Source organism: Pagrus major, chromosome 9 (genome assembly GCF_040436345.1).
Source record: "Pagrus major chromosome 9, Pma_NU_1.0".
Taxonomy (NCBI): Eukaryota; Metazoa; Chordata; class Actinopteri; order Spariformes; family Sparidae; genus Pagrus; species Pagrus major.
In genome coordinates, this window is record NC_133223.1 from 6,742,971 (window position 1) to 6,769,687 (window position 26,717).

Here is a 26,717-nt window from a genome sequence, read left to right on the forward strand (position 1 = left end):
TGTTGTCGTGATCTATTTAATTAATTTAATTAAAATCCAAAGCTGTAGAAAACTACTTCATTATGTTGTAAACTTGTAATGTGACCTAGCAGCGCTAACCAAACATTAACAAACCAGTACTCACAGTACGGCACATGCTCACAGTGACAGAATGTAACTAAGTACATGTACTCAGGTACTGTGCTGCAGTACAATTTTGAGGTAGTTGAACTTTACTTAAGTATTTTTATTAGTGCTGTCAGTTAAGCGCGATATTAACGGCATTAACACAAACCCATTTTAAGGCACGTTACGTTTTAAGTGGATGGCGAGCGCGAGACGCCGAAATTGATGCCAATAAGATTCTGAATGGAAAGTTTACTTTTAAACAGTTGCCAAATGGTTCCATTGACAAGACCAAAGTGACCTGTGTCTTTTGTTGTTGCGAACTGAGCTATCATCGTAGCACGTCCAGTCTGAAATACCACTTGATGGCAAAGCACACAGCCGATGCGAATTCTCCGCCCCCTCGTCATAGCGTCAAAAAGAAATCAAGGCACATTTAGAATAGATACAAATGTGCGATTAATCGTGATTAAATATTTTAATCGTTTGACAGCACTAATTTTTATTTTCTGCTACTGTATTCTTTCCTTCCACCACATTTTGGAGGAAAATATTGTACACTACATTTATTTGATAACATATTTACTAGTTACTTTGCTGACCGGAGGCTGTATCAGAGCTAAAGTAAGACAATTTTTTAATATAGATTCAGATATTACTTTAACTTTTGATACTTGAGTACATTACTATCAGATACTTTACAGCTTTTACCTAAGTAGCTACTATTCATATGGGTGACTTTTACTTTTTCCAAAATAATATATTGATGCGACTACTTTAACTCAATACTCACATGTGAACATGCGGACATGTGTGGACTGAGGTGATGTCCAGGCCTGCATGGAATCTGCGGCCGCACAATTTCGACTGACAACTCAGCAGATTTTCTGCTTATTTTAAACGAGTTGCTGCTTGTAAAACTCAGAACATTAACACATCTCCACCCCGTTGTGCATGTGTGGAATAGTTGTGCGTCGTTTTCAGTTAGCTTTAGGATCAAAGTTTGTGGTGCAGTGTGACAATGAGTCAGAAATTGGATTTACTGCTGAGGAACTAAGTACTAAATATCTATGTATATGGGCGGGGTATATATGAAATATTATTTCAACCTGCTTGAAATAATTGTAGGTTGTTTTCATGTATCGTGTCGGCTTATTTTTGTTCAAAAAACGGTCTTTGATATCTTAAATGGATATTGTCTACCACTTTAATAGTAAAGAAACAGCGCTGCATTCCGAGGATTTTCATTCTGGATCACCTCTGAAAACTGGGAAAAAAAAAATAAAAATCTAAATCTGTTTGGGTCTAGTGATGACGTACATCTCCACACAAGTTTTGAAAAATCTGCGCATTTTAAAAAGTCTCAGTTAGTGACCTAAAATTCAGTGTACATGTGAATGAGAGGTCAGTCAAACTCAGAGGGAAATGTTCGTTTTGCATCAGTGTATGAGTGGACAAGTGAGCACCTCGAGAGCGTTGAGTATTTAAACAATGCTTCTGCATCACAGCTGCCTCTATGCGTTTACATGCTGGTAAAAAACGTATCATGTGGCTTTAGTTTGTCTAAAGGGTGGCGCTATAGGACATAAAATGTTCATCCCCTGTAGAGCATGAATGCACTCAGCAAACTGGAAAAACTCACCCGACACATGGATAAAGAGGAGAGAGCAGACTAATACTAATAAGCGTATCACTGATTCTCCGTGCTGAATTATCTGTGACAGCACTAACACTGCTGGACACGCTGCAGGTGGCCCCTCACTGAACAACTCTTACAGAAGTTACAAAGCCACCAGTGTAAATCTTTGAGAATATGTTGGTAACACAACTGTCGCCTTACACTATATTGTGGCGCTACAGCTCCTCCGGGGACACCAATATTTCCATATTTGACTCATCAACTGCCTCAGCCCTGTTGTCACACATGGAGCATAATGATCCAAAAGGCAGACAGCAGCTGTGAAGATGGCTCTTATGGCTGAGAGCTGCCTCACACCCAGAGTGGGGTGATCCCGGGCGTTATCGGTTTTAGTCGAGTTAACGCCCCTCTCCTCAGACTGGCTGAGAGGGACGAGCCCATTGTAGCTCCTGACAATAACAATGAAGGCAGCTGGGCTGGATAATACTGTCAGGCAGATTAACGTCGCTCTGCCCGGGCTTTGTTCAACTCCTACGACACATTCAGCTACACACAGGGTGTTGGAGTACAATGTATTCAAACAATAAAGCGTATAAACAACAAATCCAGGTAGAAAAACTCAAGCACAGTGCAGTTGTAATGTATTTTAATATTTCATGCAGGTGACATCCAAACAGGCCCAAACAGAGCAGAGTCGTCTCTCCACTGACCACACACCCTGAGATGACTCTGACGAGCAGGATTTGATCTGTTTACAAACAACAATTTATAGCTGACCACCGAGGCCGCCGGCAGCGACGGGCCCTCAGGGTCCTCAGGGTCCTCAGGGCTTCTCTCTGAGGAGCTGCTTTCCTAATGTAAGAGCCCTGAGCTCGTTAATTACTTAGAGACTGTCCAGGAAGTAGGCTAATGCAGTTAGACAAGAGGGTTTGTCCATAGGCTACACTTTGACCTATTGGTACTAAAATCCAATATCAATAATTCACTGTGACAGGCTGAATAGCCGATGAATACTTCCATATGTTAGTGAATGGGAACAATAAACACGACTTCTATTGATGGCTGAAATGATCATAATAGACGACTGTCAGAGGATATATCAGCTTCCTTTTGTTTCTTCAGGGCATGAAAGTCTCTACCTTTAGAAAATATATGAACTGAGCAGCCATACAACACACACAAGCGCACACACACGTCATAAAAATGTGAAATGCATTTGCTACATCCGCCCGAACCAGTCATATCACCGCTGCTGTATCCTGTCCGTCTCACCCCAAACAGCCATCTCAAAAAGCCGCTGCCTTAAACAAACATTGCTCTGCCTCCATTTCATAAATTCTTTAAACTCCAGGGTTTCTCTCAATTATTCATGCTTCAAGAGCATCTGACGGCCGCATTGCAGCATTCTCTTTGAAAGATCAGCGCCTAAAATAACAATGTGTCCGCTCGGCATAGTAGAGACGGCCGTACACATCCACCCATTGGCATGCCACTCTTCCCGATGCTTTGGTGTACAGTTTTAATGGACACCAAGCAAAGCTCCATCTCCTAATCCTAGAATAAGTGATGTCTCTCTCTCTCTCTCTCACACACACACACACACATAACATGGGTCTCAATGAAATATTGAGGACCTTTCCCTTGGATGAAATCATCTGAATAAGGCGGTGGCTGGTTGCTCTCCTCTTGGTGTGGTGGTCTCTGGTTGATGAGATGAGCCTTGAGATGTTGGGAAACACATCCAGCACAAATACAGAGCGAGCAGCTCCACTGTTGTGACACTGTCATAATGGCGCTGAAGCAAGAACTGAGGGCATTTAGAAGCAGCCGCCCACTTTTAACTGTTTAAATCCATCACAGGCTTCTCCTTTGCTCGGATTTTGAGCATCATTATTGCTGAAAAGAACAATTTTGGGAAAAGTTAACCTCAGTGAAGATCAATCAATGTCAGTTTCATGCCTGTGTGTTCAGTTGAGAGACTGGTCCAGGCTGAGGCTAACTTAAAGGGACAGTAGTACTGAAGTACTGAGCTAGCTAATGTTACAGCTGAGCAGATGAGGACGCCATCGATGTTGACATCGTATGCTTTCATGAGCGTGAGCCTCACGTCCATGAGTAGATGCACGCCTCCTCCTGCGCAGTGATACGGTGCAGGTCAGCATAAAGAAATGAGTTGAAACTGCTCACAACAAGCTCTATGGTTTATCTTGAGTAAGCCTCTCATCTCTACAGCCAACATCTCCAAAACTCAGCAGATCACACAGAAACAATAAGTGGATAAATAACACTACAGGTAGGAGGACAAATATGTATTTTTGAGTTTGGGGTAAGTTGTCGCTTTAAAGACTGAAAGCACAAAAAGAACAACAACCTTGACTTAAATCAGTCTTATTCACATGTTTTCAGGTAAGCTAGCCACTAATCCATCCAAACAAAATGCATTTCACCTGTTAGGCCTCAGACTAAAGAAAATTACAGCTTAACAAAACTACCAAAACTAGCAGTGAGATGTTGCTGTTAGGTAGATTTTTCAAAGATGCAACACTGTACATACAATAAGCACAGCAGAAGCATCAGCTAGGTCGACCACACTATACAGTTTATCTTTAGGCTACATGTCACAGTAACAACTGAAAAGGACAACAGATAAAAACTAATTTGCTGAGTTCACATATTTCCCACAATGCAAATCAGCTGTCAGGTGTCTACCTGGAAGTGACTGTTATTGTTAGCGTTAGTCACATTGATTCAGTTCATATATCATATATAACTTTTTCTCTTTCGTCCACAGCATCCATGTCATTATTTCCGTGTCTAGAAACACAATACATCGATTAACCACAACGTTAAAACCAACTGCTTAATATTGTGCAGCCAAATCAGCTCTGACCCGTCCAGGAATCCAGCACCTCCTGTCCTACCTGGCCACCTGACTGTCCTAACTCTGGTGAAAGTAGCAATGTCTTAGTTTTGTTTTTTGGCCTTTGTCTTTATGGCTTTATTGACGGGACAGTTCAGAGAGATGACAGGACACGGGATGAGAGAGAGGGGGAATGACATGTAGCAAAGGGCCACAGGTCGGACTGGACCCCTGGAGGACAAAGTCTCTGCACATGGGACACTACCGGGTCGCCCCGAAAGTGGCAATGCCTAACCATTAATAGTAATCTTGGGCTTGTGGGAAATGTTTTGTGTTGAAGTCCACCAAGGCTGCATTTTCAGGCAGTGCATTATTACAGATGTCAGTATGGTTTTGAATGACCTTTTCTTACTTGTTGGACTGGACCTGTAGGTTCTGTTTTAACTTCAGCTCTCTCAGTCTGACCAGTGCTTTTTAAAACTCCGGTCCTGCTGCATGCAGTCGTTGTGGCCGAGGAAGAACTAGAACATGTATTTTTTTCAGTCTCTGTGCAAAGCTCGGCTGTTGTTGCAGACTGCCCGCTGAGCTGGACACAAACAGTGGCTCATTAATTTGATATTGATCTTCTCTGAGTTTCATAGCAAACACGATGATATCACATGACTGTCCCACTAATAGTAAACAGGTTTATGTGACAGACGTGATCAAAGTGTCCATGTAACTGTTCTTATGCAAAAGAGTCGACCTAATAACCCATCAAATTAATACAATATGCATGATATTACAGTGCAATCGTGTGGTGTCAGAATAATCTGGAAAATTCACGAGAAAGCCTCCTTCAGTCTGGAATAACAACTCAGAAAGCTGGTGAAAATTTTAAAACGACCTCCGGACTCAGGAAACGGGACCATCCAAGCAGAGTGTGCGACCTTTTGAGAGCCCTTCCTGTTATACCAAGCCATAATGATAGTGAATGGTAGTGGATTTACCAGAGAAGAAGTTCTTGGCTCTCAGGTAGCTGACACTCAGGCGGAGGATGGAGAGTTTGTCCAGAGTGGCGGTGACCTCCTCGGGGAAAGGCAGCAGGCTGGCCAAGCGCTCCAGCTCCCCGTTCAACCTGTCTCGATGCCGTTTGGACGGGTTGGACTTGGCCCCTTCAGACGGTGGCTGCTTCACCCTGACGGATTATAAATGAAGCAGGAGGTCACAACTACATCATCAGCTGTCATTCAGAGCCCACTCACTGCAGGGCCCCTCAACCACCAGGGGAACCAGAACCAGTTTAAAAAGTTAAAATGTTCAATTTGTTTTTATTTTTGAGCTGAGGACATTTGGGGACAGTAGTAACAGATTATTCTAGATTTGGGATTACAAAATTACATTTTGGGATTATATGACATACATTTTTGAGTCCACTATTCCAAATGTTGAGGATTTGAGTGCTGTATAACGTTAGGAAGGGCATCTTAAAGTATTTAAAAAAAGCATTTCCCAACCTCTGTACTTTGACCCAGTACTACAGTTAACTATTGTGTGTGTGTTATTTTTAGCCATCCAACATCAGCTTTAGCTAACAGGGAGTGACAATGAGTGTTCTACAGTCATTTGGCCTTTATCTCTGTGTGACATTATTACAGCACATTTATGTAAAAAGGCCCAGAGTCTCTACAGACACCACATGTGAGGAACTTAAGTTTGAGGTAATGTGTAACAGTAATAAGGCTCCAACAAAGTGTTGGAATAAGCAGATTCTGTCCCGTCGACATTGTGGAAAAGGGGAATTAAAATTTCTTCAAAACCATATTTTTTATCCTGAGCCTCCTGTAGAGGCCCAGAGATGCTTGCAGATATTTCCCAAAGTACAACACTGTTAGTATTGGCCCATACTTGGCTTTACTTTACTTCATTGATATATAGTGATTTTTCCTGCGGACAACCTCTGATTTCCTTTGTTAGTGTTATTGTTGATCTATTGTGCTCATGTTTAATAAGGACATACAATATTTCTTCAACAACAAAGAAGTTAGTTTAAGTCATGTAATAGTTATCTAAAATTATGTTTAATTCTACACATTGTACATCGCTGGGTGGAATCACTTAGAAACATTATATTTCCTATGATCTTACTGTAGATAACAAATCATTTCCAAATGATAAAGATCACATCTTCTTCCCAGATCAATGCTGAAATAAGGTTTTATTGCCTCTCTCAGGGAGGTCATGTTTTCATCCATGTCCTTTTGTATGTTTGTATGTTTATTGGTTTGTCAACAGGAATTACACAAAAAACACAAAAACTGATTTCCACAAACTTGAATGGAGGATGGGTCTCCACCCAGAATAGACCCCACTAGCTTTTGTTGTGGATCCTGATAAAGGGACGGATTCAGGATTTTTTTTATCACTTTCTTCAACCTTGCGAGAGGTTTTTTTTTTGTTGGGATCTTGATGAACAAATCAGGCATATTTAGCTGGCTGATATGAGTGAGTACACAAGGGGACTGTTGGGCCTTGGCGGAGGTGTGTGCTCTACTGTGTGCCATTCTAGTTGATATTCTGGAAAAAATTCTTTCAGCCTTTTTGTTGTCAATATTGCCAAAATCACCAAATGTATGTTTTCTCTGAAGCTACACACACCGCTAACTGTTTAATTTGTTCAAAATGCAAAAGGCCAAACTAAAGGCACAACGGTACAGCAAAAAGACGACTTTTTGAAGAAAGTAATCTCTTAACAAATAAGGACTCACGATGAACACACTGCATTTATACCACACACACAAATAATGTAAATATAAAAGTAGATCAAAACAGCTGATATATTTGTGGGTGTGGTTTTCATCATAAAACAAAATGTGTTTCAGCTCAGGTGAACCACGGACTGTATTTCAGCATGAATTAAAATAACCCTGGAGAGAAATCTGAAGAGCCAAACATATTCACATGTTCATATGATGAGAACTGTTGGAGAGCTGATGCATTCAATGGAGTGAATGAAAATTAAAAAACAGGTATATCTGTAGAGATTGGGGCATCTTCTTTCTTACTTAGCTTTATTTATATCTTCTTAGCAAACCTATTATCATCACTGTTGTTTATTCTCCTGAATTTTAAGACACACCTTGAATGTATATTTACATATTCAGTGTCCTTCAATATTTACACGGGTTGTTTTCTAAGATCCTTCACCCTTGATCAAGTTACTGACCATCAAGTCTTCATCTACAACAATGAGATTTCTATTAGCAGAGCAGTCTGTGCAGAGATCTCAGCATACGTTTAGAGATTAACAAGACAAGAAAAAACAGGAGAAATAAAAGATTTCTGCAGCACAAATTCAGGTTTAATTTTTTTCTGTTAAACTGTTTTACCTTTAAGAAGTATTCAAATAAGAAAGAAAAAGAAATCCCTCTGGTGGAAGTGCTCAGACCTCACACACTCATACACTGTGAGGGAAAAGGCTCCTCTGGTCCATACAGGCTACACTCATACAGTGTGTTATGCAACGGTCATTTTCATGGCAACACACAGCAGTAGACATATCATCACGTGATTGTGTTTAAACGACTACACAGTCAGCTCGTGTGGACGGCTTGATTTAAAAACAAAAATAATCAATCATTCACAATTTGACCATGTTAGGAGATAAATTCACATACATTAAATGTCATATATGAATTAAAAGTAAGCTCATTTCTCTGTTTTGCTTTTTTACAGAAATTTCATAAAAGCCTTTAACAGAATTGGAAAACATTAATAATCTACATTTACTTGATGTTTATTCTCAAACAGAGAACATCAACAATATGAGCTGACAGCAGTTCAGTACATGTTATCACTGGACGTGAGTTTGGGTGTAGGTCTGTTTGTACCAGGGCGGCCCAGAGTCGCTCCACCATAAGGCTCAATTTTCCCACCAGTTGTGTTGGGTGAAAAAATACATTTTAAAATAAATCACTGTTTTATTATTTGTGATGTAAAAATAATCTTTAAATATGTGCAATCACTAATTATTATTGTTCATAACCTGAGCACTGTGGGATGGGTAACACTTTGCACATGAAGTCATTTAATTACAACTTGAGGGTGGCAACGACCATTTTGCATTTTAACAACACAGAAGGTAGTCTTGGCCCTCCAGAGGAAACAGTGTGGATGCCTCTGATTTATACTTTACATAAGTTATTAATTAAAATTATTTTTTAACATAATTAATCCACTGGTTTGATATATTTTTTCTATTAACTGTCTGGTCTCAGATGTCATTAATTGTATGTAGATTAATAAAAAGTATTCAAACTGCTTATTTAATCAATAATCAAGCAGCAAAAATCAGTCTGGAGATCTCCAAACTGGCAGAGCACATTTTTTTTCACCAGGGCTGCACAATTAATATAAATCTTATTGAAATCACAATATGGTGAAGAGCAATATCCAAAAAACAGAAGCTGTCATTTTTTGAGGAAGGTGAAATGTAACAGACAGCTTTATGATGGGGTAGTTAAGTGCAGAGGTGCAGAGATGTCTGTAAGAAAACATGTTTGTTACAACAAATATCATATGGTCAGGGTTTTAATGCTTTCTTCAGTGAAATCTAAATTATGAAATTATTATTCGGAAATTGTTTGTGTTGTATGTTGTCGTGTTTTGTGTTTGTCTTGCTATGGACCCTGAGTCTGAAATAAAGATATATATATATATGACACAAATGATCATATTATATATGTATATATATATGTGTATATATATGTGTATATATATACACATATATAATTATATAAATTGAGATATAAATATATCTATTTTTTATTTTTTTTATTTTATTTTACCATATTGCGCAGAGCCACTTTTCACCACACTGATAATGGAGTCAGTGTTGTTGATTTGGATGTGATCATTGTTACTTCCATGTTCTATTGATAAATAACCCTGATTCAAAATGAAAACTCAGAAAAGCAGTAGACCTTCCACTTGGGAAAACATTTACAAAAAATAAATCAATCATCAAAACATTAATGTGTGTGTGTGTGTGTGTGTGTGTGTGTGTGTGTGTGTGTGTGTGTGTGTGTGTGTGTGAACATGAAAAGCAAAAATCAGATTTGAGCGTCTCTGTCAAAAGTGTCTCACCTGCAGTTGTATTCTATCCTGAATCTGTCCCATCACAGCAAAGGCTTATGGGGATTTTTTATGATTCACCTGTTTAGGAGTTATCGAGCACTACAGATCAATCTGGGCCTTAAAATTAAAACCGACAGTCTCACTCATGTTTCACTCACAGGTCATATTCATCAGTCAAACCTGCAGCAGAGACATCATTTACTGACACTTACAGTGCAGCTGCATGCAGCAGGTCAGTACTGTTCTCATCAGGCAGCAGCAGGCCTGGTGTCTCACTGATGTCTCACTGATGTGTCTCACTGATGTGTCTCCTTATTGTCTCACTGATGTCTCACTGCACACTTCACAGCTTTTCCAAACTCACTTACATGATCACATGAATGAATGAATTATTTAAAAAATATGGTTGAAAAGGTTATTTTTTTAATTCTGGCAGGACGATGGCATCAGTTCGCCTGACTGTGAGCAGTCACTGTACCTGCTCAGACTAACATGAACATCTCCATCTTTAATGTGGATGCTCTCACCATGGCATCACTGTGCTTGAAATGAACGTGAGATGAGAATGAGACGTTTGCGGCTAACAAAAAGGAGTCGGGGCCGGTTGTCAAAACATTTCTCCATGTGAGGATTTTAGCCTAACAAATGTGTGATTTTATTAAGAAAAGAATAAACATTAAAAAGCTATCTTAAACCAATCAACACAACCTGACAAGAAAAGAAAAAACACCCGCTTCTGATCCTCTGAAGGGCGTTTTGACAGAAAATGGCGCTACACCCTGCGTGAGGGTGAGTCAGGGATTTATTTATATCTTTTTTTAAATAATAATGAAAATGAAAAAAAAAAGAATTGTGTTTCTTTTCATGTATTTGTGGAAAAACACGGCTCTGCAAATAAAAGTCAAGAGAGCGCTGAAGGTTAAAGCGAGGCCGCGGCTGCAGGCCTGCAGTAATCCGCAGGCATTAAACAGCCCTGCGCTCCGTTTACAACCCCACCACACAGCCCACGAAATATCCTCACACCAACATGGATACACAGGCCTCACACCTCGCAGGTGCACTGGGTACATTTGCGTAAAGACGCACGAGCGAAATCTTGGAGCTGAATCTTTATTTTTGTCTGAATCGATGGAGAAACTGGTTTCTACAAATGCTCCACAGAGCTGCTCGGGCTTCAGAAGCAGACACGGGCTCCACAAGTCCATCTGACCTTTAACATGAGCCCACTGGAAGAGAATAACATGGTGAAAAATACAATTAAAATCAACTTACGCCCTCTGGACTGGTTTTCTCCTCTTGCGTCCTGCATACATGACGGCTCTTCTTATATAAGCCTCTGATGGATCCCTCACAAACACACAGAGCCTCTGTCTCCGCTACATGTACGCCACCAGCAATATTCTGCTCTAAGCTTCCAGATCAGGACCGCGGACACATCTCAAGAATTATAAAAAAATATAAAAACGAATAAAAACCAGGCGGACACAAAATGGAACAAGTTTGGTCGAGCAGGACGTCTTCGCCTCGTTTTTTTTTTTGTTTTTTTTTCAATGGGCCGCTCCACTCAAGAGTTCAAATCAAAAATCTGCAAAAAAATCAAGTGACGCAGCAGAATCCGACCCGCTGGAAGAGAACTGCGAAAAATAAGCACACAGTTGTCCCATCAGCCTCTCCGGAGAAAGATCAACTTGTTCCAAGTAAAAAGGCGGTGTTGAGTTTTCATCCTGAAGGATGAGGTGGTGGCAGGGAGGCGGTGTGCGCTCAGGTCCTCATCGCCGCTGCGCTTCACTCACACAGCGGGACAACTTGAGACAAACGCAGGAAAAGCTTCATGGAGGCTATTTACATTTTATAATCTACATCAGCGCTTCACTCCAATTAGTGCCGGACACGAGCTGCGAGGGGGGACAGCGGGCGCGCGCATTCCTCTGGCGGGCACGCCTGACACAGATTTTTTTTTTAAAAAAACGGCCGCGCGCTCAGGAAAGCTTCACGGGGCATGGGGTGGGGCGCGGGCACGGGGGAGAGTCTCCTGGAAACACGGGCCTGGCGCGTCTACGACGGCGCGCTCCCGTGCGAGTCCGGGCGTCCAATCAGCGCTCAGATGAGAGATGGAGGTTTATGTTGAGCCTGCAGTGGCCCGTGCTGAATGTGGGTCAGGGGTTAGACTTTAAATAATGTAACTGAATTCAGTTGTACATTCAGGGGAGCTGTGTGGGTCTGTACCTGCAGTGACGGGACAGCTGGCTGTTTATCTCTGGTGGTGTGGTGATAATGGCCTCACATATTGATGGATCTGGACCGCCACACCCTCGTGGATCATTGCTCTCTTAACTAAAATTGAAGTCTTTATACATTTTGATTTTTTTTTTTGCTGATTCTCTCCCGCGGCCTGCCCTCTTCCAGGTCACCACAGCGGCGTGGAGGCAGTGCGGCTCAGGCACCACTTGGCGATGCCTCGGCCTGCTCAGTTGTCCTCCTTGATCCACACTCTTCACGTATATTTTATATAATTTACTTGTGTGAATGCAATCTGTAAACTGTGATCTTGTTGTTTTGTTCTGTACATGCGACATCTACTGCATGTCTGTCCATCCTGAGAGAGGGATCCTCCTCCGTGGCTCTTCCTGAGGTTTCTTCCATCTGTTTTTTTTCCCTGTTAAAAGGCCCACTGAGGAATGTGATTGTGATTTTGGGCTCTATAAATAAAATTGATTTGATTTGATCATGTGAAACGGGCCGCTCGTGGTAATGAATCGGAGAGTTATCAATTATGAATGTGCAGCTCCCCTCAGCTTTACAGCACTTCATGGTGAGTTTCAGCTTATTTGTTCAGCGCTCTCAGCTGCAGCCGGCAGGTGTTTCTAGTGAAAAAGCTCCAAAACCTGCTGTCCAGAGTTATTAAACATGGACGTAAACAATGCAGGATTTTAAATACTTCAAGATTCATTTAATATTCATGCAAGAGAATATTGTATAACTAAGTATCTGTTAGTGTAATTCCCCAAGCTACATACACACCTCACAGCCTGTCGTCTGGTGGTACAGCAGCAGATACTTCTGTATCTGTTGTCAGATGGCAGCAGGGTGAACAGACTGTGGCTGGGTGAGTGTTGGTTGTCTTTTAGTATCTTTGGGTTCTGTGCAGACATCTCACTTCACTGATGTCACTGATGCTCTGTAGATGGTACCACTAGCCCCTTTTAGATAGAAAATGCGCCACATTTGCAGCCAGGTTAAGGCTGCAATCTGCCGCCTTGTCTATGTGAAACGGAGGTGTAATATTCCTCCTTTGCAAAAAAGCCGCCACTGGGGTAGGCGTAAACATGTGACGTGACATGAAGCACGAAGTTAGGCGTGAACAGTGACGTAAAACAACTGCTTTTTCTCCCGCGAAAGCCACGTCGGCTAAGCTCCTCTGTGACCTTATCGTACAAAATACCATCTTTCATAGTCCCTGTGATCTGGTTGTTAATGATTCTCTCGGCTGTGATGGTTAGCATCTCCCGGATCTCAGCGGCTTTCCAGTTGCTCATCTTGACGTCCGCAGATGAAGTGATGAACTGACAGCTGTGATCAGCTTTTTCCTGCTTTTAAAACTCCCGGCTGTGGGTTGCACAACAGTGCACACGTCATCGACACCTCCGCCCATGTCACGCAATTGCCGGCACATCGACGTCTTGGATTTACATGGCAATGGAGGCGGCAAAAAGTGTACCCTCCGAGGCGTCATATTGGCGGACCAAAACAGACCCCCAATATGCCGCGCTCTGTCTAAATTCGCGGACCTAGCCGCAAGAAGGACAGCCAAATTGGCGGCTTGCTGTCCAGTATAAAAACGGCTACTGATGTTCTGGTGGTTTTAACCAGCCGCTGTAGAGCCTTCCTGTCCTGGGCCGTGATGAACCATGTCAGTTTGGGATGTTTCCAGTCAGGATGCTTTCTATGCTCCTCTGTAAAAGTTGACCAGAATCTTGCTCCAGAATTTGGCCTTCCTAAGTTCCTGTAGGAAGTAGAGCCTTTTCTGTGCTTTTTAACCAGGGTGGTGATGTGTGACGACCAAGATAGGTTCTCTGTGATGGTAATTCCCAGGAACATCAAACTGTTCACCTGCTCCACCTCAGCTCCACTGATGCAGACAGCGGCGTGTGTCTTTGCCTCCTTTATTCTAAAATCAACAATCAGCTCCTTGGTTTTGCTGACGTTGTGCAGTAGATTGTTCTCAGTGCACCACTCTGCTACACTGTTGATTTCCTCCAGATATGAGCTCTGGGAGTGCAGTCATGGTGTACAGTGTGAACAGGAGGGGGCCGAGCACACGGCTCTGGGGGGCTCCAGTGTTGCGCACTAACGAGGAGGTGTGACTGCCAATCCAAACTCTCTGGGGTCTGCTTGTGAGGAAGTCCAATATGTAGTTGCAGATTATACAATGCAGGATTTTTATTTATTTATTTATTTTAAAAGAAACATGTAGACTGAAAAAACATCCCTCTCAGTCATCACTCATGACCCACTAGAGGTGTGTGACGGTGTCTGTATTCGCAGAGACCCTTCCCTCTGCCTATTTTCTAATTGTCTTAGTCTTTTGCTGTGTCTGGATGTGAACGTCACAGAGGTGTATCCCCAGCCAATAACAGCGCAGTGTCAGGACTCTTTAAGAAAAGCAGCAACCAGGTGACATTGCTGTCTCTGTCTCTCTCCTCTGCTTTGTCTGTGTCATGAGCTGCAGGTGCGCGTGTCTGTTTGACCGAGGGCGGAGCGGGGCTACACACACACACACACACACACACACACACACACACACACACACACACACACACACAGCTAGAGCACAGAGGCAAACAGCATTCACACAAATCAAGAAAAGGGCCCAGGGCCTCTACAAATCTTGTACGTATATCACATCCTATGTTCTCCTTTGCGTGAATTTGCAAGAATACGTTAGCTATCCGTCTATATAGATGAAGAACAATCAATCAGGTCTTTACATAAAGAAATTACACCACTGTTCTGTCATAGGCAGAGCAGACAGACACACACAGCAGCCTGCTACACAACAGAGCTACACAATCTGAACAGAAAGCCAAATTAGCTTTCCTGCTGAAGTCTCCTTCTTATCTAACTTACAAACATGAACACACATCTTGTATTGCACCTTAGCTGGTTAAATAGCCACCAAACAAACTTCCCCAACATTCGCTGGGGAAGAGAGCACTGCTAACATCAGTTTACAGGCTAGATATCTAATTAGCTGCTAAGCTGCAGCACATTAAACAGCATGTTAGCATACCTGCTGATGTCACTGGGGCCTAGTTAGATGCTGGCATGTGCTCCTTACTCTTCAATGCCACTAACAGCCGTCTGCTCATAACATGTAGGCTACAGTTCAAGATTGTTCACTTTGTATATATATATATTGAGTGTATCGTCATTGAGTGTTCAGTAGCCAACACTGTCAGTTTAAGAAAATTCCTGGCAGGGTGAAGTATGAACTGAAACAGCATTTACATCTAAATGTTGGAAATAATATTCACAGAAAATGTAACTGAAGGGTTCGCAGAATAAATCTATAATAAATGCTTCAAGTAAACACAAATAAAAGAAAGTCTCGAGGGCTTAGGAGTGACTTGGATGCAGGACAGTTCTGAGCACAGTGCTGCAGCTGACAGCTGGACAGCATGAGCATCATGAACAGTATCTTGTCAGATTGTGTGAAAACAGAGCTGCGGAGGTTAAACAAGATTGTGTTTTGAAAGCAGACAAAGACAGATGTCTAGATGTTCAGCAAAGGCAATGCATACATTGAGTCACATGACCCGATCAGACCCTTAGGGCACCGAAGACCCCCACAGCACATGTAGAAAGAAAAGTAGGCCAACATGCTGAAACGTTCTATTGTAGTTGAGTCCATATATTTGCTGTTTTGTGTGTAAAGCAGACCTTTTCTCCTTTTCAGAATGACATACTGTATATTTTTAAGTATAATTGAAGCTTAAACTCACAAATCTTTGATGAAGGATGGTGATGTTTCTGTATTTTGGCCTGGTCCAGAGAAAGAACTCTTAATTGTCAATGACTGCCCTTTATCATGATCTCAGAGGACAAACACTTTGACACTTTCATTTCATCCTCTCGACAAAATATTAACTATGCACATATCTCTAATATGATGGGCAGCTTGTCATGAAAGTTTCTGAGCACGATGTTTTCTGGAGGAAAGACTTGTGTCACTTAGGAACAGTATCTTCAGTATGTTGTTTGTTTCAGTGGAACATACTGTACATTAAATCCACTATGGTGCCAATACAGGCTTTAGACTTTTAGTAATTCAACTCTTTAAAACCTGGCGCAAGCACAATACCTACCTTACATTCTAGTAGGTACATGTGGACAGGTGGGTGTGAGCAATTCAATTCTTCAACTTCGGTGACCAAAGACTCGGTCCTGGTGCAGCACAGTTGGGAAAAAAAAGCTGGAGACAAACAAATATTCAGCAGGTGGAGGAGCTCCATTAAAGACCAATTACAACTAACGTGTTGTAATTGGTTGTAACGTGTGTGTCAAGTGAGGCTGCAGTGGTGCTTCATCTGGACATTTGGAGTCTCACACTGACCTGTAGACAGTCATATGGACGTCATACCAGCATTTCACAAGGGGATAAAGGAAAATCACGTCATCATATTTATAGATACTAGAACTACAGATACTGCTCAGCAACGCAGCCACCACGTTCCACCCATGACCCAACACTGCTGCTCTTTGCTAGCTATCCTAGCGTTTGCTAATTAGCTCAGATAGCCATTGTGGCAGTCGCTCTGTTAACTGACTAGATCTGCCAGGACCGTGACCTGGGACTAGCTGGACTCCACACTGGGACAGCCACATTCTCCGAGACTGACAGAGGTGATTTACAGTGGCTGTGACCAGGACTGACTCCAGGGACAAGATGACACGGTAGGCAGAGACAGATTAGAGGTGAAGTGGCAGGGAGCAAGAGACAGTTGGTCAGCAGCAGGGGGCGAAAAAACGGCGAGAAGAGCAGGACTATTTCCACATCTACTCTGTCAATTGAGGATTTATTTCTACCAAACCAGAGGCGATTGTGTTTTACAATGAGTTGATGAGACAGTTAAGCTCTTCTTGGTTTGGAAAAAACAGAGAAACTTTAATTCAGATGCTGTAGTATGGTATTATTCTATTAAGAGAGAAAAATGTGTCCTTTCTTGTGATTCCTTGTTTATTTTGTTCATTTAAAACACTAAAAGCCAAGAGAGCATGTAAAACAGTAGCACTCACACACATCTCCTAAGTGAAACTACAGGAGTTATACTATCAGACCATCCCTTGGGGTGCAAAGTGGTTTTATGAGACAGGACAGGCTGAGGCTCACATCATTACATCAGTAGACATGCATCTGCAACACAATGCCCTCCTAAGACCTGGCAACTTGTTGTCCTCTGTGTATCACACGTGGGAGTGAGTCCAAAAGACCGCCTACCTTTGTCTTTATAAAAGGAATTGGAGAAAACATGTTTTTAAGGCAGTGAGGGAGGCAGATTCATAAAGATACAGACTATTGTGTTCTCTATAATGATGTTTATATTCTTTTTATTTCTTTAACTATTTCATATTAATATTTTTAAAGTGTATATTACTTTTAAGCCACGCAAATTACACATCTTACGTCCGAACCACTACACTGCACATTTCACACAAATAGTTCTTTAAGGTTTCACAAATCCTTTGGAGAATTTTTAGGGGACGTTCTCACAGGATTCATTTTGCGAAACCTTAGGTTGTGCTTATTTGTTTGATGCTAATCTTACTTCACTATTTTAATGTGTCTTTCTGTGGCCCTTTTAGCCTAAACTATGCTGTTTTTTCTTTTCGCATGAACTGTTCCTTTAGGCACTTTAACTAAACTGAAATAACATGACAACAGTCAGATCACAGAATTATCTATCTTTCTCCCGTCATTCTGGAGAAAGATAGTCTCATTCCTGTACTAGCGCTGGCTCTGACCGAGCCACAAACCAGAGCATCAGTACCTGACAACCTGGGGAAAGAGACTCAATTATCAACTTTCTGCAGAATTGCTTACTCTACCTTTAAACTGAATGTTTGAAGCAACAATAGCATTTGTTTATTCATTCACATAACTTTATTGTATTGCAATATTAATGATATGTGACCACAGACTCATTCTAGGATTCTCAGGGCTGGGCCGAGGGCCAGGTAAGCTACAGCCTATGTGGAGCTGTGTACACGGGACACTGGAGGCTGAGGACAGAGACAGTGAGCCCTCTGGTGGACAAACCACCATTTCCAGCGTGGAATCTTTTTCCCCTTTTTGTCACATGACTGTGTTGTTCGCCCTTCTCCACCTTTCTACTTCCTACATACCTGGGGGCTTTCCACTTAGCTAACCTTACATTTGCACGTCTTGCTTAAATGCTAGTCAGAATCACATTTACATCCTCACTCAATGAGCCGTTTTGAAGACAATTATTAATGACTCACAGGTGGTGTTATGATGAACCTTACATACAGCAGGTTATCTAATGTTTTCACTTAATGAATAAAAGAGTGACAATGCTATAGGTGCCACTGATGATGTGAGTCCCCACAGGTAGTTTTTGGAGTAATAAAAGCAACCCTTGATCCCTGAGCGATTTTAAAAAAGAAATCAGCAAAACACAATTTTAATTGTTGCACACATGTATTTATGAAAAAGCATTAAACAATAGACAAAAGGTGGTTATTTGTTTAACATATAGGCTGATATAGATATGATAATTACTTGGCAAAATATAAGTGGATTACATTAAACTGAATAGTTTAATAGCTCCTTTTTTTAAAATGTTTTGTTTTTTTTAATTTTTTTTATTTTACAAAACACAGAAATATGGCAACTGTTTAGGCACATGTGACCTCCAAAACATCAATGTGAATACAACATTTGGCTCCAGAATCTTTTTTTTTTTTAGTGGTGGCTACAGTCAGTACATGTCTGTATCAAAGTCCAACATCAAAGGCCATTTATAGGCTCCACAGTCTGCTTCACACTGAGATCTTCTACAACAAAGAACAATGAGCAACCAGGACTCACGAAAGGACGCCATATTAATCTGTGCACAAAGCCTTAAACGTTTTTTTTCTTTAAGATCTCACTTAAGATGGCCATATTACACTGTTTAGCATGGTGCTGAATTTCCAAAAACATGCACAGTGGATTCTTACGGAGAGGTTAAATACTGAGTGATTTCCCACAGTGCAGCAGGAATATGGTAGAGCTGCCATGTTAATGCTGTACTTGCTCGTGTTAATCCAAACCATTAATGCTGTGTTTTTAGTGTGGATATTATACAGTTAGATAAGAAAGAGAGCACAGATGGGAAACAGACACATGAAGGTAAATATGATCTGAATGCATTGTTACACCAGGTCAAATCTGCACATTGTTGATTGTAAATCATCTGCTTGGTTACATTTTCATTCTGTTCACTAATGAAAGAAACCTCACCCTCTCTTTAGAGACACAGTGGAGCCCAAAAGTCTGAGGCCACTAGTCAAAATACCTCTATTTTGCATTTGTTTCCAATGTTATACTATTTTCCCACTACAAAAACTTTGAAACATGTCCTTGAATTTCAGAATATCTTTGTCCTCCTTTAGCTTTAATGGCAGCATGCACTCGTGCTGCATGGACTCCACAAGTTAGTGCAAAACCTGCTGACTCAGGTTATCCCAGCATGATGCGACAGTGTTCCACAAAACCTCTTGTGATGTCACAGATTGTTGGCTTTCTCACAGTCTTCAAGTGCCCCCATAAATGTTCAGTGTGGTTGAGGTCAGGTGACTTTGGAGGAAAGTCCATGACAGTCAGGACTCCTTGGTCTTCTTTGGTCTTCGAGTAGTTGTGTCAAAGCTTTGAGTGGTGGTTAAACCTCTTTGGTACACTGAAATCATGCTGTAATAACATGAGTCAGCAGGTTTTGCACAAACTTGTGGAGTCCATGCCAACTCAAATGGAGGGGACAAACCAAATACTCAAAGATTCTGAAATTCATTGACATTTTTCAAAAATGTAACTTTTCAGACTTATTGTTAAACCTGATGTTGTGATTTGTTATGAAAAAAAACGTATTATATTTGAAACAAATGCACAATAGAAGTTCTACTAATGGTCTGAGTCCCTACTGTAGGTCACAGCTTGAGTGTTTTCCCTTGTTTCCATTGTTCAGGACGTTTGAGTCAAGGCAAACATATCCACAAAGCCTTGAAATGCAATTAAGGATAAAACCTTAAAGCGAGGATACAACATGGCTTTCCTTACAGCAGTGCAGCTTTAAATGATTGCCTTGGAAAAACAAGAGCTACTGAAGAAAATGTTATATTAAGATGCTTATATAAGAAGGCACAAATAAAATGATGTAAAGATTCCAGCTGCCTATTCAACATGAAGGCAAGAAAATGTATGAGGCAATATGTATTTTATGTTCCTATGTAGGATCACAAAATATAGGAGGAATGTATTGGGTGAGGGCTGCTGTTGGTCAACCTGCATCTGTGATTGAACGTGTATGGACGGCAAGTGTACAATTTTAACACTTAATAACCATTGTTAATAAATGGTACATTTATAGTTCATTTAACTTTAGTTATTTATTACTGATGGTTTTTATAAAGTGTTACCAGTATTACAGCAGAGTTGTAGGCACAGAGGCTGTTTTTATTCATCAGCTGTGTTCAGATTTAGAGACCACATCCTTTGAAGTCTATATATCAAGAACAACACAACATGCAGGTTGACAGGGATGAACCATTTCAAAGGGTTGAAGGAGTCCATCATTTGATTACACACTGCATTTACCACTGCAGGATGAGATGTGAGATGCCTCTGCATCCGCAAGTGGTTCTCCATTAAATCACATTTATACTGCACACAGATAAACACGTGTCACATGCTGATGCAATCTGTACATACGAGATATCAGTGAGCCGAAGCTGATATGCTGGTGAAACAAATAGTACAAGTACAGCAAACACATACATCGACCACATTTATGGATTACATTTAAAATATACTGGTTATTTTGTCAGTAATAATATAACATTGAAGGTACAGCTGTGTTTTCACTTTCAGTGATTCTTGACACAATTTCTTTTCGAAAAAGTCTCCACTTTGTCAGCATCAAAGTTTAAAATGATTACAAACATCCTGTTCATTATTTTTTCTTTTTACATATTTATACTTGGGAATAATGAATGTCTCTGGCTGAACAAACAAGGAGGTGACAGCGCCTGCTTTTCCTTATGAAAATATATTTCTTTGGCTATTTGCATTTACTTGACCAATCCTCCTCACTGGCTCAAGCCCCATCCTGGTAAACGCACTTGTGGCTTTATACTTCATTATTATTATCATAGTGTATCTTCACTCAAAACTGACAACCAACAGCTGTTAAACATTACAGACTGAAAAGAGTATGTATTGAAAGAGTGATATAAAACATGATATTCTGAAGATAAGCACTGATACAGGCAAACTATACTGTGCTTTGCTCTTCTCCTGGATTTGTTGCAACAGAGGTAACAACGTGGCTTGGCTCTACGCTGCATCACAAGCAGGAGTGGCAAATATTCTGTTGTGTTCAGACACTTGGATCATGCTGAACAGAGCAGAGAGGATACATGTACATGAACATACACGGCTTATATAAAGCAAATTGCGAGTTAAGAGTTTTTTGTTGGTTTTTTAATATTTAAAAACAGATGGTTGCTGAAGAGTAGTAATCCTGAAGCCATGAAATTAAATGATATAAAGAAAATGCGCAAAAATTATAAAGAAAATGCAGATTGATAAAAGCAGTTGATATTAATAATTGATATTAATGTCTGGTTTATAATTCCACTTTAAATTCTGTTTCTGTTTTTCATTTTTTATTTTCTTTATTACATTGAATTAGTACTGAAACATATTAGTCAAGTAATGTATTACAGAACTGATGATGGAAAATTTATTTTAGTGATTCCAGCTTCTTAAATGCCACATTTCTTCGTTTTATATCACAGTAGACAGTTTATCTTTGGGTTTGACAAAAGATTTGACTTTTGATTTTAGCCTCCTGGAAACTGGCATTTGTTCCTATATGCTGACACTGTATCGATTAAACCAATTGATTACTTTAAATGATCATATATTTATTTATGGCCTGAAAGTAATTATTTTTCATTCATTTGCCCCCCTAATTTTTCATGTTCTCTTGTAATTTAGCTGTTGGGAGAAGTTATTCAGCCCACAGTGGGACATGTTCACTTGTGTCTGTCTATGGGTCTCCAGGTAGTGCTGCATGCTGAATGTGTGCTCTGAGGAGGACGTGCTGGGCGGAGCAGTCAGTGGACTGATGTTTGCGTTCTCCTGGTTGATGGCTGATGTGCCCACCACAGGCTCGCTGTGGCTCCACTGGAAGTAGCAGGAACCTTGAGGAGGACTCTGATCCAGAGATGGGTCAGTCCCCCTCGGGCCTGAAGACCCTGAGAGAGCCAGGACATCCCCTCCTGCTGGACTGGAAGAAAAGTGCTGGTCGAACATGCAGCTGCTACGAGAAACTGCCTGGCCACATGCCAGCCCTCCCTGCTGAGTGTGGTTCAGTCCAGTGACAGTCCTTGGCCAATGGCCAGCATGTGGGAATGTTTGGCTGTCTGAAGTTTGGCTGCGGCATGCTGGCACCAGCTCATGTCCATTTTGCATGATGCCAGCATGAGGCAGCTTGTGCTGCTGGCTCTGCGGCCACTGCTGAACCTGGTGGTTGTGTGTTTCCAAAGGGGGGCTTCCTTGCAGACATCCTGGGGCAAAGGGAATGGGAATATTAGGTGTGCTGGAGGAAGCAAAGTCATTGCAAGGAATCAGGGGTGGCAAAATGTCCATTGCGCCGGGGACTACATTGTTTGGATGTTTCACAGAGCTCTGCAGCAGCTGTCCATTGGCTGCCATTGCAGGAGCTTGCAAATTGTTTTGAGGACACAGCGGAATTTGGCTGGACTGTGTCTCTCTGTAAGTCCCCTGAGGGCAGCCCATGTGTGCCTGCCCACAGGACTGAAACAGGGCTGAGGCAGCATGAGCAGAGGCAGTGGGGACAGTGAGCTGTGGGAGCTCGATAGATGAGCTGAAAATGTCCTGCAGCTGAAGATGCTGAAGAGGGGGCACGTTTGCCGCAACCTGAGTAATCAGGGGAGCATGATGGGAGAGTTTCTGAGTGCTGCTCAATGTCTGAGCAGACTCTGTTAAGCTTGGCCCTGTAATCACTGCTCCATTCATTGTATTCTGCTGGAGTGGGTAGATACCATTTGTTGGAGAGTATGTATGATCAGGGCTCGGTGTCGGAAACAATTGTGGCTCACAGAGTCCAGTGTCTGAGAGCCGGGCAGTCTGAGTGAACAGATCCTGCTGATTATTGCTGACTCCTGTGAGGCAGCTGGGAGGGCTGCTGTTCATACAATCTTCTCTCTTCTCCTTGAACAAAACAGTATCAATGTAGTCAAATATGTCGTTAGTGACAATGCTGTCCAGCTCAGAACTGACGTTCTGCCGTTCCTCATCCTGACTTAATCTCTTCAGGGCATTCTCCCACTCCATCAGCTCCGTATCAGCCATGTCAAGGTTCTCCAACACTGAGCACAGGTCACCATTTTGAGCTATTGTCTCCAGGTTGTCGATCATATTCATCACTGACTGTTTGGCCTCCTCCTTCACTATAACAGGGTCACCTGTTGTGGCTATGGGCCCGTTTTCCTGCCATGCGTCACTGGCAATGCTGACCAGGGCCCTGCTTTCCATGAACACCTGATCCATAGGTAAAGGGGAGTCCACTGTCTGGGTGTAGGCTGTTTTATCCTGTTTCAGGAAGCAGTCCAGCAAAGAGCTTGGAGGCTCATCTTTGTGCACGTCATCACTACTGAACAAATTATTGAACTGAAACTGTGACAGGTCCACTGTGGGACCGTTGTCGTAGAGGACGGCCTCTCCTGTGGTGAAGCTGAAGGGAAGCTGCATCCTCCTCTGTCGCAGATATTCCTCCCCCTCAGCGTTGCTGAAACAGGCCAAATAGCATACGTTACATCACTAACACCAAGATCAGAGTTGAACTAAGCTTATTAATAAACAAGTAGTGATCATTTTGTCCTGACCCAGTTGACAGTTTGTCTGACAATAACGTTTAAAAGGATCAAACACTCACACCAAAGCTCTCTGATATGCAATGATGAATTCAGGTCTTCCTCCTTTGTAGATGAGCTTGGCATTGGACTTCACCCACACCCAGCGATTTGACTTACTCAGGAGCCTGAACACAATCAGACCGGTCTCTCCTGTTTTAATCACTGTGACAGAAAGCAACACACAAAAAGATGTTATCAGTGTAGAGGCAGGCAGCAAATATCTGTTGTAACTATTCTTACAGGTAACCTTGATATGATATAATACCGTTAGAAAATAATTAAAATAAAACTTGTTCATCCCCTAAGTGACATGAAAGAGCAAATTTCTTCACAACTGTCCTGTCAGATGTTTCATAATTACAGGCAGAAATGTCACTATGTGAAAAGTACAAGGGGATATAGCCCTGACACACCAGGGTGACAGTCTGCAGTCGGCCAATGTCAGCCGTCAGTAAGTGTGGTCTGTGTGTGGTTTTGTCACTACTAGTGCTTTGATATTGGTTTGTTGTGTCAGGGCCCCTGGATTAACATTGAGCAATATAAAGATTAATCTGAGGACGGCCCCCAATTACCACAATTACGTTCCGTGTCGAACTGGGCAGTAGTTGATGACATATTTCACTGGAATATACGAAGAAACTAAATTGTTTCATAAACATTTTGTTTTGGTTTGTTCTCTTGAACATGTTTCAGAACATGCAACATTCAACATGAAACTCTAACTCTGCTTCAAAATTCCACTCTGCTATCTGGACTCTGGGATCAGCTCTGGTAATAACTTTTAACAAAAAGATATAAGGAAATGTCAGTACCACATGAGTGTATTTGATGTTAATCTGTGTGATTGACTAATGATTTGAGTTCTATTATCATTTATTATTTTAGACGTGCTTCACTGTTATATAATCCTAAAGTACAGACAAGAACATGTATATTTGTCACGCTACTTGTTGATTAATTCATCTTACAAGCTCTTAGTGCTGCCATTGGTTATCATCATATGTTGTACATAATGACGACAGAACGAGCGAGTTTCCAATTTGCAAGCGTGCATGATTTAAATATTATTTAAAAATCAAAGTACTCCCATTTCAGTACAGTACTTTCTACACAAAGGCATTAATTAGTAATCAGTAAAAGTGGGCCCAGGATCCTCTCTCTCACACCCCTAGACTATAAAACTATAAAATACGTCCTGGCTCTCTCTCTTACACCTATGTCTCTTTTCGCCTCATCCTCTTGTCCTGACTCTTGGCTTTTACTCATCACCCTTTTTAGGCTCTCCGTGGTGAAGCCCCTCTGTTTGGCCACACGGCCAACAGGCATTATGGGCATGTGGGCTTCTGTTTTTCACTTTTTTACTGTGAGCTAAGCAAAGTGCCAAAATGAAATCAGTTGTCTGAGCCTGGACTCTTCATCCTGAAGAAGTGAGACCAGCTGCTTCAATGAACCTACTGTACAGTGGTTATCACCTAGCTGCACCAAAGATCACTGAGTCTGCTCGCCATGCTCGGCGTTTAACAGGAAGTTAGGAAAGTAGGAAATAACCAAGTTAATGCATTCTGTCTGAGAGTCGATACAGAGCTGATTCTTGCTTTCATTGACTTTTTTCCATCTTTGAATAGCTTTTGATAACATTCTTTCATTGTGTCACCAATAGTTTAATAAAAATAAAACTACATTTACAATTCATTCATGCCTTATCATTCATTCACTCTAGTTGTATATGTGTATATATGTATATAGGTTTAGTCCTTATTCATCATCCATGTCCGTTAGTAGTTCAATAGAAATCTTGAATTATGTCCTTGTATTTGTGTTTTCCTTTCTGACACAGATGGAGGTCAATGTAATCAGAATTTACAGTTTTCAGATATAAGAGTGATTCATTTGTTTTGATTAATTTTGCTCCTAAATAATTCATCAATTGATTAATTAATCAATGGAGGTGGTGGCCCTTCTAACGAGTGCTTAATAATATCTCATACATGAGGTGAAAAAGCTACAAATATTTTTCATTGGACTACCTTTGTTGTGAGAAAAAACCCTAGGTGGGATAAGCAATGTGAATGTGCATTTCCATCAAATACAAAATAATAATAAATTGCCAACATACTGTGCAGGTGGCTGTCAGCGCAGTACATCATATCAGCTGCATGGATGAATTGGTACCCGGAGCCTTTCATACACAATTCAACCTCTGAATAGCCGAGTACAACCTTTCCCCTGCGGAGAGACAAAAGAAAAAACAAACTTCAGTTAACCAGCAACAGTTAAAGAAAGGAGACACAGTTAAGTGTTTTGTGATAAGACCTTGGAATTGGAACATGGTGTTTTGAGATGGAGCATCTGGAATTTTCTGCTGAACAGTTTTTTTCAAAATTACATTTTTTGATCACCTGTTAAAAGAATCCTCTTGCCAAAAGAATACATAAAAAAGAATAATTGAAGAATTTGTAGCACCTGCTATCGATGCCCATGGGTGTGAAGTCCAGCTTGTGCTTGGACTGAAAGAGGAGCATTTTTGCTCTGATCTCCACAATGGTTGGAGGCTGGACAGGCATAGCAATGGAGAATAGGGCCAGCTGAGGTTTGTTACAGGTCCCATTGACCCTATGGCCATGGACGAACTTCAGTCTCCCCTGGAACTTCAGGGCCTGGTTTGGTATAAACATATGAGATGAGTAACTCTGGGAGATTTTAAAGGGCTTTGCATGGAAACAGCTCAACAATGCAAAACAGTTTAAAAGATGTTTATCAGATAAGCTTTTCAATTCA

General features: G+C 41.3%; 2 protein-coding genes across 2 annotated transcripts in view; both read right to left on the reverse strand.

Moving 5' to 3' along the window:
* LOC141002375 (aryl hydrocarbon receptor-like) overlaps window positions 1–11,032 on the reverse strand; it is a 45,429-nt gene extending 34,397 nt beyond the window's left edge. The window contains exons 1-2 of the mRNA XM_073473689.1: window positions 10,992–11,032; window positions 5,594–5,781 (exon numbers count right to left, since the gene is read on the reverse strand). Of these exons, the coding sequence (XP_073329790.1) occupies window positions 5,594–5,781; window positions 10,992–11,032 (229 nt within the window). The remainder of the gene's footprint in view (window positions 1–5,593; window positions 5,782–10,991) is intronic.
* Window positions 11,033–20,365: 9,333 nt separating this feature from the next.
* Window positions 20,366–26,717, reverse strand: part of LOC141002805 (aryl hydrocarbon receptor-like) — a 34,732-nt gene continuing 28,380 nt past the window's right edge. The window contains exons 7-10 of the mRNA XM_073474205.1: window positions 26,403–26,596; window positions 26,056–26,165; window positions 23,960–24,101; window positions 20,366–23,812 (exon numbers count right to left, since the gene is read on the reverse strand). Of these exons, the coding sequence (XP_073330306.1) occupies window positions 21,976–23,812; window positions 23,960–24,101; window positions 26,056–26,165; window positions 26,403–26,596 (2,283 nt within the window). The 3' untranslated portion in view covers window positions 20,366–21,975. The remainder of the gene's footprint in view (window positions 23,813–23,959; window positions 24,102–26,055; window positions 26,166–26,402; window positions 26,597–26,717) is intronic.